The sequence below is a fragment of the Poeciliopsis prolifica genome, unplaced genomic scaffold, assembly GCF_027474105.1.
Source record: "Poeciliopsis prolifica strain line A6 unplaced genomic scaffold, Auburn_PproV2 SCAFFOLD002, whole genome shotgun sequence".
Lineage (NCBI taxonomy): Eukaryota > Metazoa > Chordata > Actinopteri > Cyprinodontiformes > Poeciliidae > Poeciliopsis > Poeciliopsis prolifica.
Genome location: NW_026562377.1, coordinates 17151009 through 17164608, shown reverse-complemented (window position 1 = coordinate 17164608; position 13600 = coordinate 17151009). Strand labels below are relative to the sequence as shown.

Below are 13600 nucleotides of genomic sequence, written 5' to 3'. Positions count from 1 at the left end.
TACAGTATGGGAGTTGTTTGTAACGTACTCAAAACGAGCCATGTCTGACTCATCTCAAGGTAAATGCTGAGATCTGTCTGGAAGCCAATTTCTGAGATGGCAACATTTGTATCTGGTTTTTCTAACAGAAGGACGTATTCTTTGTAACACCGCCAGCCACCTGAAAATTACAACAAAAAAACAACAAAAAAAGTGAAGCCATCGTAAGACCAGCTTAAAAGTAAAACTTTTAAGCTGCATTCGACTTGTGCATACTCACCATAGCCAGCTGCAATGATGATACCACAAATCATGAGCCACAGTATCACACAAGCAATGTAGCGCATCAAAAGAATGAAGCTCAGACTGAACACCATGGTCATTCCCAGGCCTCTGTGGCAACACAGAGACAGGATGGCATGAGAAAAAGTAAACACTACGCCAGAGGCTGCCAGTCATCTGTGGCAGCCTTTTCAGATGGGATTACGTCTTCGCCTGTCCAAAGCACAGTGCACGCATACTTTTTCAAATCACTGAATATAGATTGGTCACTGTGTATAGCGGAATATGTCCAAATATTTGACAAGTGAACAGTACAAACTTTTATTTAAAGAATTTGCAAGAAACATGCTGCTATACTTACATTAATATCCACACCCAGGAATTTGCATAATCCTCCAAGATCTTTACGCCAATTTCTTTGGCATTCAGCAGACTGGCTATTCCCCTGTTGTGAAGTAATAATGTATGAGAGAGAGAAAGAGGAGACAATTAACTCATTTGAACACCTGGTTTGCAATCCATATATTACTATTTTACTAGTGTTTGTTGGATATAATTTACTATGTAGAATGGTTTAGAGATTGTTTTTTTTATTAGGAGAAGTTTACATGCACTCAGACTGCCTTGACTTTAATCTATTTGGAAAGGCCAGTAAAAATAACTGTTCACAAGTATTAACACCACAGGAAGATACAGCCTTAGTCAAGAAGAACTAAATACTGGGAAAATGTATAAAAACTTTTCTTCTTGAAAAAAAGAAGTTCTTTATAAATTATTATAAAAGTTATGTCATTTTTATATTTTTATATGTCATTTTATATCACTTACTTAGATTTCAGTGAATAATAAAGTAACATTTACAATTAAAATCCCATGTTATATAGTAACATCAAAAGTAAACACATAGTACATAGATTTTAAAATGTTGAAGAGATGCAAACAATGACCAGCAGGGAGCACTACACCCTTTTCCATTATTTAAAAAGTATAGCTGTTGGTATGAAATAACAAAAAAAGACTTTAGAAAAAATAAGGCATTTTATTTTTACGTGTCACAGAGAGTAATCAGAGAGTGTTCGTAAACAGAGAGGGGTAGTCAATGTAAGTTACTTTGTGTCGCAGAATAAAACCTATAAAACAACATAATATTTAGCAAATTTTATGAATAAAAGTGAAATTTAACCCTAAACTATAATCTAGTTTTCTGAAAGACAAAGGCAAAGATTCAGGCTGGCAGGAATCAGATCTTACATAGCAGCATCTCTGAGATCGTTGACAGTCCACGTGTTGTTGTGACGGTCTTTGAAGGTGGTCTGATTTGCAACAGTTAATAATCCCTCCTTTGATTTGAACTCAGGAAAGCAGCGCTGTAGTACTGAAGAAAAATTTGGAAAGGAAATATTCAACGTTTGTATTTGCTGTTATGCCCAAAACTTGTCATATTCCCGGAAGATTTAGTTTTAAAATTACTTTCATTCAATCAAGAAGTTTATTTTTTGGTAGAAAATAACAAAAAATATCCTAGAAGACAATAGAACAACATAAAAGAAAGCAACATTTTACACGTTTTGCAGAAAATTATTCTCAGATGAGATTTCACCTGCTTGGTTCTGCCTATTTTGAGCTCCTTTGAGAATGAGTTGTTTTAGAGCTACACAGCTGTTATGCAAATAGCATGGTGATGACCAAGCCAACAACTCTGCGCTGACGTGAAAATGGCTGCAAAAAGACATGCAATTGTACAACCGCACATCTTTGACCCTGAGTCAGGGCATCAAGGATACAGCAAGCAGCCTTTGAGAGGTAATCATGTTTAATTTGCATATTTGCAATGAATACTATAAAAAAAAGTTGGCAAACTATAAAAGTCTGTTGTGAAGCGATTCAGACAAACTCCAATTTTCTTGTCTGTGGCTGGGAGCCCAGACAAGTACTAATTTTTTCACTTACTTGGTTTGCTTGGCACAAGCATTAGAGGGCAATCTTCATCTCGAATGACCTCTGCAACTGACTGAAAGAGTAACAGACGAGACAGTGTTTTAACCATCTCAAAATACAAAACAGTCATCGACCAAGCGGTTGTTTAAAAGAGAGATTTAAATACAATGATTGCTACTATGATTTTCAAGGGCTCTTTGTTAACACAATTTCTTTTAATGCTGTACAGAAACTTTCAACATCACCAATGAAATACTAAAAAGACCAACAGGTTTTGCCATCATAATTTATCCTGAGTGAAAACTGAAGTTCAGTTCGGACACAATTGAACAATATTCACACTTGAAATGATTTGGGAAGGAAAATGATGATTCAGTTGCAAACAGTACGAGTGTGGTGTCTTTTGCTCCCACGCAACACCTTACACAGCGTCATGCTAACGTCATCAGGACTGAGCTGCTGTCAGTCGAGAGAACACAGCCGAGGTGAGCATGAGTAAAGGCTGATCCTTTTCTGCTCGTCTATCAAAGCTATGTACATCAGTTATTTAGAACATAACTACAGACATGGAATGTTAACAACCTAAATCATATTAAAGTTGATGCTGAAAAAGCCTACAGAAACAGACTTTCGGTTGAAAATAAATGGTTTGTTTTCAACTATAAATCCGTTTGTGGGAAAGAATACAACAAACATCGGTCACTATTTCCTACCTTACTTCCAAACACAAAGCCAGGCTTGCAGAATTGCCTGTAATATTCCCAGCTGTTGTTAACTGAAACTTCCGATAGCGTGGCAAATCTGTCAGGGCACTTGGAGACACAGAGCTGAGGGAGAAAACACATCTCTTGAGGATAAACATCATCAGTTTTGAAGGAAAAATTGAGAAAAATGCTCTGTTTTGTTCAATGCTCTACCTGACAGTCTCGTACCTGAGTTGTAGGGCACTGGAGGTTAATTAAAACTGCAGGACTGGCACATTTCAGCATATTGAAGTAGAATAATATGTTTTTATTTCTGCAAACAAAGAAGACAGACAAAGAGGGGATTTAGATTAGAGAGATCTAAAAGTCTATGGCAGAGCGACAATTTATAAGCACATACACACAGAAAAACAAACACATGCTGTGCTCTGTGTATTAAGATTTGTCAGGATTAATCACAAATCATCTCTTGTGTACTGTGCTGCTGACAAAGCCTATTTAGAGTGTAAAGATAACAATGAGAAGCTGACAGACAACATGGACATCATAATTATTTCACTGTAATGTCAGTTTTTGAAGGCAAATGTATTGTAACTCACGAATTCGAAGTGTCCGTCTGGCCACAAAACTGACCCTGGCTGTCAGTCGGAGAGATGATCTTCCTGGGGTCTCCGTGGAACCAGGCTAGGAAAAAACAACAGCTTGTCATTTCAAATGCCACTGGTAAGATCAGTACCCGCCTTTTCAGAAGCTAGACAGCAACAAAGGACTGCTAGGGACTGTTGTCATATTACATAATCTAAACCAGGGGCTATCTAAACCATAATCTATTTTAATTTCAAAATCTGAGTGTTCTTAGATGGGTTGTGCCAGAATATAATGATAAAATCCATTCATTTTGTAAAATATTAATAAATAGCTATTCCAGCATTCAATAAGTGTTAAAATTAAATAATTTTGAACAGCTTTTCAAACTGGACAGTCCATCCAAGATTTTGTGATTGTTTTTTTTTTGCAATCAAAATCAGAGATTTTGGGGTGCTAATTAAGAAATATTTGGAAGGAATTTATACAATATTTGCACTAATGTGTGACGGTAAATGTAACTTTTTATTATTCACTGTATCGGTCACAGACCATCACTTGAAATTAAATGAAGTTGAGGCAGCAATCTCTTAAACCCAATGGTTTTTGGCCAATTTTGAGAAAAATTGTGAGTAAAATTAGAAAAATATGGGTATCTATTGATGATTTTGTGTGTGTGTGAATTTTGCAGATTTGTGACAAACTGGAGAGAGTTCTTGTTGCAATTTGGAGCTTAGAGGGTCATAAAAAAAAAGCTATGGCAGGCCATATTTGGACCCTGGGCCTCGAATTTGACTCATGTGATGTAAACTACTAATTAGACTTTAAACCTTGTCCAAAGTGGAATGAACATATAAACACACAACTTTAGTGATTTACAAGCAAAAATTAGGTGCAGAGTTTCTATCATGGATTTTCCCTACATCTCCTTCTTGTCTGCCCTCAATATGTTTGGGGGAAATGTCTCCTTGCAAGTTGTGGAGTAACCTCATGTTTTTTGTAACCATCATAGAGCCTTATGATATTGTTCAGCACATTTGACTATTGCTTTTAGTAAAATGTTTAGAGTTCATTTAATTTTGAAATATAGTGCATAGATTTTTAGTAGGACTGTGGTCAGTTTAATGAAGTTCAGGCCAAAGAAGTTAAGAGCACCAAATTGTACCAAGTATCAACCATCTGATAAAGTCTCACTGTCAGATAAAGCAAAACTGGCATAGATGTTCAAAAAACACCAACCAGGAACCACACAAGCTTAAAGTATGTCATAAAAGCTGCTAACACCAACGTCTCTTTCTAAGAAAGTGCAGAACAAAAATAAATGCCTTGCTCAAAAACCAGGTCTTTTAGTTGTGACTGAAATGTTTAGGTAGATATATGGACAAAGTAAACACTAAATTAGGTTGTGTGTTCTGACGAGGCTCATTTGATGAATTAAAATAAATTTTGTAAAATAACCTTTAAGCTATGCATTGTATAAGTTATTTTATTGGTATAATCCGATGATTTTATTTTAAATATGCTTTCTCTAGTTCAAGGCAGAAATTTATCATAATTATCAGAACTGAAGGCTTTAAAACATCTGTCTTTATAATGTGTTTCACCTAGCCAATTTAGTTGCTGAAATAAATTAACTTTTTAATAATATATTATTTTACTGAATACATCTGCATTCAAGAAAGATGCTAGATTGGTAGATGATGCAAACATTTGGGCAATCTTGTCACAATGACGAGGAGAATGTTTGGATTAGTCCAGGTAATATTTTGAAGTATAATAATCACTACACTTTACATTAAAGGTAAAACAGTACAAATTAGGAGAGTGTATGTCTGATAAATCGGAAAGAAAATTTATCACACAATTTCTGTTAAAGAAATTAAATCTCTTTTTAAACAAATAATTGCAAAATTAAATACTTATCTGAAACAACACACTGTTATTTTGTGATGTTTTTTTTTTTTTCAAGACAAAGACATGACCAGAACATAGCACATTCTTTGAGTGAAGATGTTTTATTTCAATTCACTACAAACAACCAGATATTTGGGTTATTAACAAGCTTGTTAATTCAGGGCTTTTGTGATGTAATCACCAGCAATGTAGGAAACTCACCGACAGTACCCAGGGCGATGTAGCCCAGGATAACAATGAGAAAGATAATGCAGCAAACCACATCGGTGCACTTCCTGTAAATTAGAACACAAGCATAAATAACAGAGAGGGACATAAAAACCCGAAACAGGGAGTTTAGTTTTACAGTGAACCGACAATTTGCTGTTATTTTTGAAGAGCAAACGAAAACCAAATTACGCGCCCTTGGATTTTTTTTTTGAGAGTAACTCTCTTACACAGTAGTAGGTTTATTACAGCTCTACAAATATATGAGGTACACATAGTGAGGGAGGATTATCTCTATACTGCATTTTCAAAAGAACTGCTGTAGTTCTCAACCAACTTCCTGATGATAATCCAATTCTCCAAAGGGTTAACTGTCCCACCGGCACAGAGACAGACATTTGAAGATTGTCTCTCTCTTCACAGCAGTCTGCCAAAAATAAAATATATATAAAATAAACAGAGATAAAAAAGAAATTCATCCCCTCTAAGTCTTTTTTTTCACTCTATTATAGGTTTGCTGCATAACGAGCTGCTTTCCCCTCCCTCCTGCACAGTGAGGGGCTGTGCAGCTAGCTCATTTTAAAACCATTCAGATGCTTGGAGGAATACACCCATCCGCAAATGAAGGAAAGTCCAGCCCACTGTGTCAAGTGGCACCATTCAAGCAAAGGACAATTCAAAACCTTCCCATGGTGCCGTCTGCTTGGGAAATTGACTTGAGGCTCTCATCTCCTCCACTTTTCAAAGCCAAGGTCAATAGGAGGCCTCAGCTGAAAAATGCAACAGTACTTCCTTTGAGTCTCTCTTTGGGCAATGAATTGTCCTTATTTTTTTCTGCAGGAGGACTACATCGATGCATTCAGACTCTATTGCACCTCACAGTGATTTAGTAGAGGTAACAGCAGTGGAGAAACCCATGTAGAGAAGAACAAAAGCTGAAGTATACACAGTGATTTATAATGATATAACTGTCTATATATATGCCTGTAATACTATAATATGGTCAAGCGTATTATTTTCCAACATTACATTTGTTTTTGAATTTTCACAACATTTTGACTTCTGAAATAGTGTCCAGTTACACTCTTAATTTTTTTAAAATATTTTTTTATCTCGTGATATGGACCATTTTATTTTGGCATAAAAATAATGGTGTCAAAATTAGTCACTTCTAGGCATGTTTATGACAGCCACAAACACAGAATATAAGGTTCATAATTATAATATTATGCTACTCTATCCCCAAAGTGTTTCAAGATACTGGGTCTAAAAAAGAAGATAGTAAAGCAAAGTATCACTTATTTCTTTCTTTCTTTTTTTTTTTTCTTCAAAAAATAAATGTCTGGGTTTCTACGGAGAGAAAAGCATTCATAATTTTAAAATCCATCTCCATCCTCGATGGCAAATAGCTAAGATGGCACTCTTCAGCATAATTACAGGAAGAATATCTAAAAGCCAATCATCCTCAGGTGAAAGTGCCTTTCCTGTCTTTTTATCAAGATTTCCATGAATTTCTTGTCTGTTTCATCTGCACATTTAGACAGGACTGCATTTTTTAAGGAAAAAAGCAAGCACAGCACCAGAGTGTTAAAACAAAGTCACCTTTGAAGCAAGTAAAGGTCAGTGCTGGAAGAAAGCTGATAAAAAGAGGAGAGTGAAACAGTTCTGCTTTGCTCTGTTATATTTCAAGTAGATTCCAACATGGCTGCACTCTCAAAACTTCAGATCTGCTCAGATGTCACTTGCACAGAAATCAACAAAACCTCTCTCCTACTTCCTGTTGGCAGGAACTCTGCTTGAAAACTAAAAAAAAAAAACACAAAAAAACAGCAACAAACAAACAAACAAACAAAAAACTAAATACTTGAAGCATCGTGAGTGAAGTGGCAAACTTGTGCATTGTGTGTGAAGGGCTGGTTTTCTGCGGGAGCCATAGTGACACAGATGGCAGGTTTTTAACAGAATAGTGGGGAGCCATCGTGGCAGGAATCTGCCAGATTGTCCCAGCTTTGTCAAAATCATTTGGACAAAACAAAAAAGGAGAGACTTGCTCAAATAAAGAATATTTTACATGCTTAAAAAAAATCCATGAGTGGCAGCTGTTCAGGGCAGCTGTACCAACAAATAAAACACTCTGAATGAAGAAAAAGAGCGATGAAAAAGACAATTTGATTTATGTTTAAAATCTACATTTAGACTCAGTGACACACAGTATAGGGCTCTGTTCACTGTTGTATTGTTTTGATTTTATACATTTAAAATGGTAAACATTCACAACATCTAACCTATAAATGACCTAGTAACTGCACAAGTTACCATATTCAGCCTGGCCGGAAAAAAAAGACAACCGCTGAGTTACTCTTCTCCCTGCTCTCATTAAGAAAAGCCTGTGGGTCAGAACAACATCAAAGTGTGCTCTGCTCCTCCAAGCAGCCACATCGCAGTAATGTGTAATGCGGAGAGTAGGAGTCAGAGAAACAACAGGACTGGAAAATGCCTGCACAGCAACCTGCCAAACTGGCAATAAAGATAAAAGATTGGTCAAAAGATAAAATTGTTCAGGTAAGAAAAAGAAAAGACTAACTCACAAAGACAGGTGGAGAATAAAAACCTCAAAGACTATTGCAAAGTGTACTTCATTCAAATGATATTAAAACAAATCAAACCAGTATTAAATGTAAAATTCATTTCTAGACTTTGTTTTATTTACCTCTACTATAAATAGTAAAGATATAGCAGCGTTTCTCACACTACTACATCTTCGGCTTATGTTTATTTTTTGATGTTTAAAGCTGCAGTATATAACAATTATAAAAAAAAAAATTTTTTTTTACATATTTGTTGTATGGTATGATGAGAGATCATCTGGAAAAAAAGATCTCCTCTGCTTTAACCCAGTGATATCAAAAAACAACCAATCAGAACCAGGAAGCGGGTTTCAGCGCTGTCAATCACAGTTTGTGTGGCACTGCTCTGATTGGTTGTTTTTGGTTGGGATGACTCTATCAAATAACATACTCTCACCACATGACGGCAGCTGTAACAAAAATAAAAATGATAAAAGTGACACACCTGCCTTTTGTGATTATTGTGATTGTGATTACTATATGTTGAAGGGAATGCTTGTTTACATTGACTTCATAATTCATTTGTTTATGGTTTATTTATTTTGGACATTTCAAATGTTATTTTGAAATTGGTCTACTGATATTGAGAGGGTGTACTTATGCTATTCTCACTACATTAGTTGAAAAGGGTCTCAAACAACAATATACGATAAAAAATAATTTCTGGGGCAATTTATCACCCAGCAAATAAATTCCTGTAAATGTACATATAAACAGTATATGAAACTATTCATATACACATTTAAAATACTTTCTCAATCCTTGATGTAAACGCAACATGCAGAAATCGGTAGGTTTTAGGTGTCTAGAAGGTCAAAGATCAACCTAACATCCAGGTTGTCAACAGAAAACCCGTGTTAGCATGACTGGCCTAATGGTGTCCTGCATTGCTGCCCTCAGCAGATATTGGTGCCACTATAACAGAACTACCTTCACACTTCACACAGAAATACTGGTTCTAGTTTCATCGCAACACAACATTGTTTTTGTTTTGATTGATTTTGACGACAAACTGTGTAATGAGTGTCCTTAGTAACACTCCAGTTGTCAGTCTGACTTTACGTCCATAATTCCCTCTGGTTGTATGACCAGAGTAGTCATCAATATTATTATTGTGGCATGAAGAATAATCCATGTATCCCATACACATTGTGACAGAAGTATGGGCCAAAATGATTACACAACCGGGACAATCAATACTCAAGTAGGGATCAGATCAGGTTGTCTAAATTACAAAAAAAAACATTCTTATTTTTGCAATAAAGTGCAACGGAAATACATGTTTTTGATATAAATGCTACTCAGTGAGTATTAATATTTTATAGAATGTGCATGTGTTGAATGTCAGTTTAGGTAAAGATTAGTATCTACCTGTTCTGAACAGGCCCTCTGAAGTTTGGGTCAAACTTGATTGGTTCACCTGTAAGAGAACAGCAACGTGGATTAATAAATACAATCACAATTAATCAATATGATAAATAACAGAGGCCTGAACTCCAAGACATTCATTTCCACCTTCCCGGCCTTCCATCCATCTATCCATTATTCAAACACCCTACAATTGCAGTGTTGTGAGGAGGGACTGGTGCCTCCAGCAGTTATTGGGCGAGACGCAGTGTTCACCTGCACCGAGCCCTCTTAAGGGTAACACAGAGACAGACAGGACAAACAACCATGCACTCACACACCCACACACATAAGGAAAATTTAGAGAGCTCAATTTACCTGACAGTCGTGTTTTTAGACTTTAGAAGGAAGCTGGAGTACCTGAAGAGGAGCTACTCATGCACAGGGAGAACATGCAAACTGCCCAAGGCCAGGACATGAATCCGAGACCTTCTTGCTGGAAAGCAACACCACTAACTCTGCCACTGTCCAGTTCTAGCACGTTAATCTTATGTACACTCTTAACAGCAAAACTCGGTTGTTGGTTCAGACTTCTTCTATATTCTAAATGAATAAAGGAACCTGTAATAAAATTCCCTTACACATCGAAGCAACCTCAGTTGAATGGCTATTAACTGAAGCAACTCTAAGATTTATTTCAGCAACTCTAAGATTTATTTCAGCAATTCAACTCAAAAGTTTAAACATTTATGACACACAGAGACATACTTAAATAATTTATTTCTGTTAATTTTGATTATTTTCATAGAGCAAAGAAAGACAATTCTGTTTCTTAGAATCTTTAAATAATATATAGTTTTTTTTTTAATGAACTGCTAAAGTAAATGTACTTTTTGCTGATAATGTAATGCTTTTATAAGGACTTGAGTGTATCAATAATGTAAAATTTCCTTAGACCCGCAAAGCCTGATTATTAGTTATATCTACAAAACTACCAGCTAAAATACAGTGAACATTAGCTATGACCTTTCAAACACTTTCTATAACCGTTAACTGCATCTAAAGCGGTAACTGTGAATGGAAAAAATTTTAAATACATGGGTCAACAGTAAAATAGGGTGTTGCAGGTGTGCGAAAACTCTGCTCTGCAGGTATTTTAAATTTAAAGTGTGCCCTTCAGCTGCACAGTCAGCAACAAAAGAAAAACACATGGCCAAAAATATACTTGCTGCATTGTTCTCTTTTTGCTTCGACTCACTTCAATGTAGCACTTCTTAACAGAGGCATTAGAAGTTATCAGATATTGAGAACACCTTATTAAAGCACTGTAATGACTTTCAATTTGTCAGAAAAATTTTAAATGAACCCTGCTAAAGGGTGGTATTGTGTATTTACTGTAGCTGCATTATTTATCAAATATCCCATCAAACTATTGTGCACCTGTTTTGTGTTCCAATGGCATAGAAATATATGCTGCCTTTGGGAATCAGTGCTACAGCATCACCTTCCCATACACAATTTTAGCAGCAGCTAAGCCAGGATGCTAACGATGTTTTTGACATGACAGAGAATCACAATGAAATGTATAGAACATATGCACCACTATGACTAAACTTACACAAGTGTGACTATGTGTCAGTAATGACCCAATGATACCATCAGTTAATGTTATGCTATGCAAAAGTTTTGTCCACATTGCTGAATACTCGCTTGTCTCACCATGTCAAATACAATATGACCTCCTTTCTAATTAATTCAGCAACTTCATCACTTGAAGGCACTCGGATTGTGTGGGGAACACTGAACTTTTGGCACAGAAGTATGAAAAAAAGAATGAGATGGTGACATCATGGCAAAAGTAATTTTTCTTCCCCTGATGGAGTAAAACACTGAGATCACCCCTCATTTAAATATGAATGCTCTATGCAAAACGAAGGTTTCATCAAAGGGACAGACAGACTTCATAGCCCAACTAGATGCAAAAGTTTCACCAGAAAAGACTTACTTTCTTTATTTTATGACAAAAATCTGCCCATATGGTGAATGGAAGTTGAATCATACTGAGATCAAGGGGAGCCAGTGGAGAGAGGACAGATTGTGGTGCAGAACAGTAAATGTCAGGGGATGCAGTCATGTCAGTGGCATCCTGACTACTCAACAGCTTTGAGAGACTTAGAATATCTGGTATGTGATATGAGTCAATATAAGCCAGGTATAAGTCAATAAGTTGCAATACAGAGAAATTATCAAAAGAACAAACTGGGCAAAGCACAGAATAAGAGACTGTTTAACTTAGAAAATATGAGTTAAACACATTTCTCTGCAAAAAAAAAATGTTACAAGTGGGATCTTGAGCAGCAGAATGTTTGAAAATTTCACTCCCACTAAAACTATTTTGGATCACTTCACTCCTCATTACTCTAATACAGTCACAATCGGAGGACAGATCATGTGCTTATTCAGCTAAAAGGAGAATTTAGCCCCAGGTATGATTCCTGTTCATGACCCTAATTACTTAAGACAAGTCTGATGTACTTTTCTCTGACCCAAAAATGAACACAAAGGAGGGGCTAAGCGTGAGTGGTGAAAATCATCAACGATGCTGGGCCACCAGCAGACACTGCATTAGATGACGGCTGTTTAGACTGCACTGCAGTCTGCCTTTGCAGGGTGGACTGGAAGTGTGCTGCTGGTTGTAGTCAGGCAGAATAAGAGTCCGTAGTCAAATCTGTTCGGAAAAAGCCTGGCAGGCACGCAATGCTGTGACAGCTAGTATCGCTGTTAGCAGCACTAACAGTTAGTCTCCGCTATTGACATTAAGTTGGACAACGGCAGCATGTCCTTTTCTGAATGTAAGCATAAGAATTCATGGTGACAAAACAAAAGGTTTCAGATAATAAAGCTGTGCACAATAAAGAATCAACACAAGACTATTTTTTTAGCTAAGCATTCCCTAGCATTAATACTTTGTAGAAAGAAAAAGCAATTATATACAATTATATTGTGTAACATCCTCATTGGTTTATCTTTAAAACATCGAAAGGTTACAACTTCAAGTAATCTTCTCTCAAAGAAGATAGTGAGACAGACTATGTTTAAAATGTTTATTTTGTGTGGGGCATTCAGACAGATGAACATAAAGCGCCCCATCCATTGACAAGCTCTGCACTTTCTATGTTCTGCTTCCACAATCACACTTCCGAGATACCTAGCCATTCCCAGCTTGTTTTTATATTCGCATATCTATTATATATATATATATATTGATGCCATCTAGGAGACACGGGCATCAGTGTCCCCTAAGGTCCACCGTCCAACACAGGCCTCTTTCATACTGTAGTTAGGCAAACAGCTCAAATAGTGCAGGTGCTCTGCAAGCCCTGGGTCAAAAGGGTCACTTGAAAGAGACTGTTTTTTTGTTGTTTCTACTCACTATGTTTAGATACATTTCCACAATGAAGAGAATGTGAAGTGTCGTTGAACTGAACATATTTTAGAACTACAGAGATGAGAGAACGTATTCCCCACCCACCTCCTTCCTGTCTTTGCCTTGTTTCACACTTTTTTATTTATCATGGATAAAAAAAATAGCTATCCAGACCAACCTGGGCTTATGTGAAAATATATTAATGCCAATCTTGTGGTTTGTGACGTTTTTCAGCTTGAAATAGGTTAAAAAGAAGCCCAGTGAAACAAAGAGAGGCATAAATGGCATCTACTGCTGACCAGTCCCTTTATGAAATTCTTGAAAGACAAGATGAAGGATTTAAGGGCGTAAAGTCAAAGTCTTCTATTTGGATCTGATTGAGATGTGGCCTTAAATGTTCATGCTCAAAAACATTCTAGTATGGCTAAATTAAAACAATTTTGTAAAGAAAAGTGGGCTACAACTCCTTCATAGTGATATAAAATATTTTTTGACAGTTATTGCCAATGGCCATAGCAGTCCAGACTGCCAAGTGTGGCAAAATAAGTTTTAGGGCAGCAAACAAATTTCTGATGTAACATTGGATTGGT

General features: G+C 36.4%; 1 protein-coding gene across 2 annotated transcripts in view; it reads right to left on the bottom strand.

Moving 5' to 3' along the window:
* Positions 1-13600, bottom strand: part of slc44a5b (solute carrier family 44 member 5b) — a 28796-nt gene that overhangs the window by 7588 nt on the left and 7608 nt on the right. For both annotated transcript variants that reach the window (XM_055052514.1, XM_055052524.1), the window contains exons 2-11: positions 9608-9656; positions 5604-5677; positions 3503-3587; positions 3132-3216; positions 2913-3026; positions 2212-2272; positions 1513-1636; positions 623-706; positions 260-372; positions 29-160 (exon numbers count right to left, since the gene is read on the bottom strand). In XM_055052514.1, coding sequence (XP_054908489.1) covers positions 29-160; positions 260-372; positions 623-706; positions 1513-1636; positions 2212-2272; positions 2913-3026; positions 3132-3216; positions 3503-3587; positions 5604-5677; positions 9608-9656 — 921 coding nt within the window. The remainder of the gene's footprint in view (positions 1-28; positions 161-259; positions 373-622; positions 707-1512; positions 1637-2211; positions 2273-2912; positions 3027-3131; positions 3217-3502; positions 3588-5603; positions 5678-9607; positions 9657-13600) is intronic.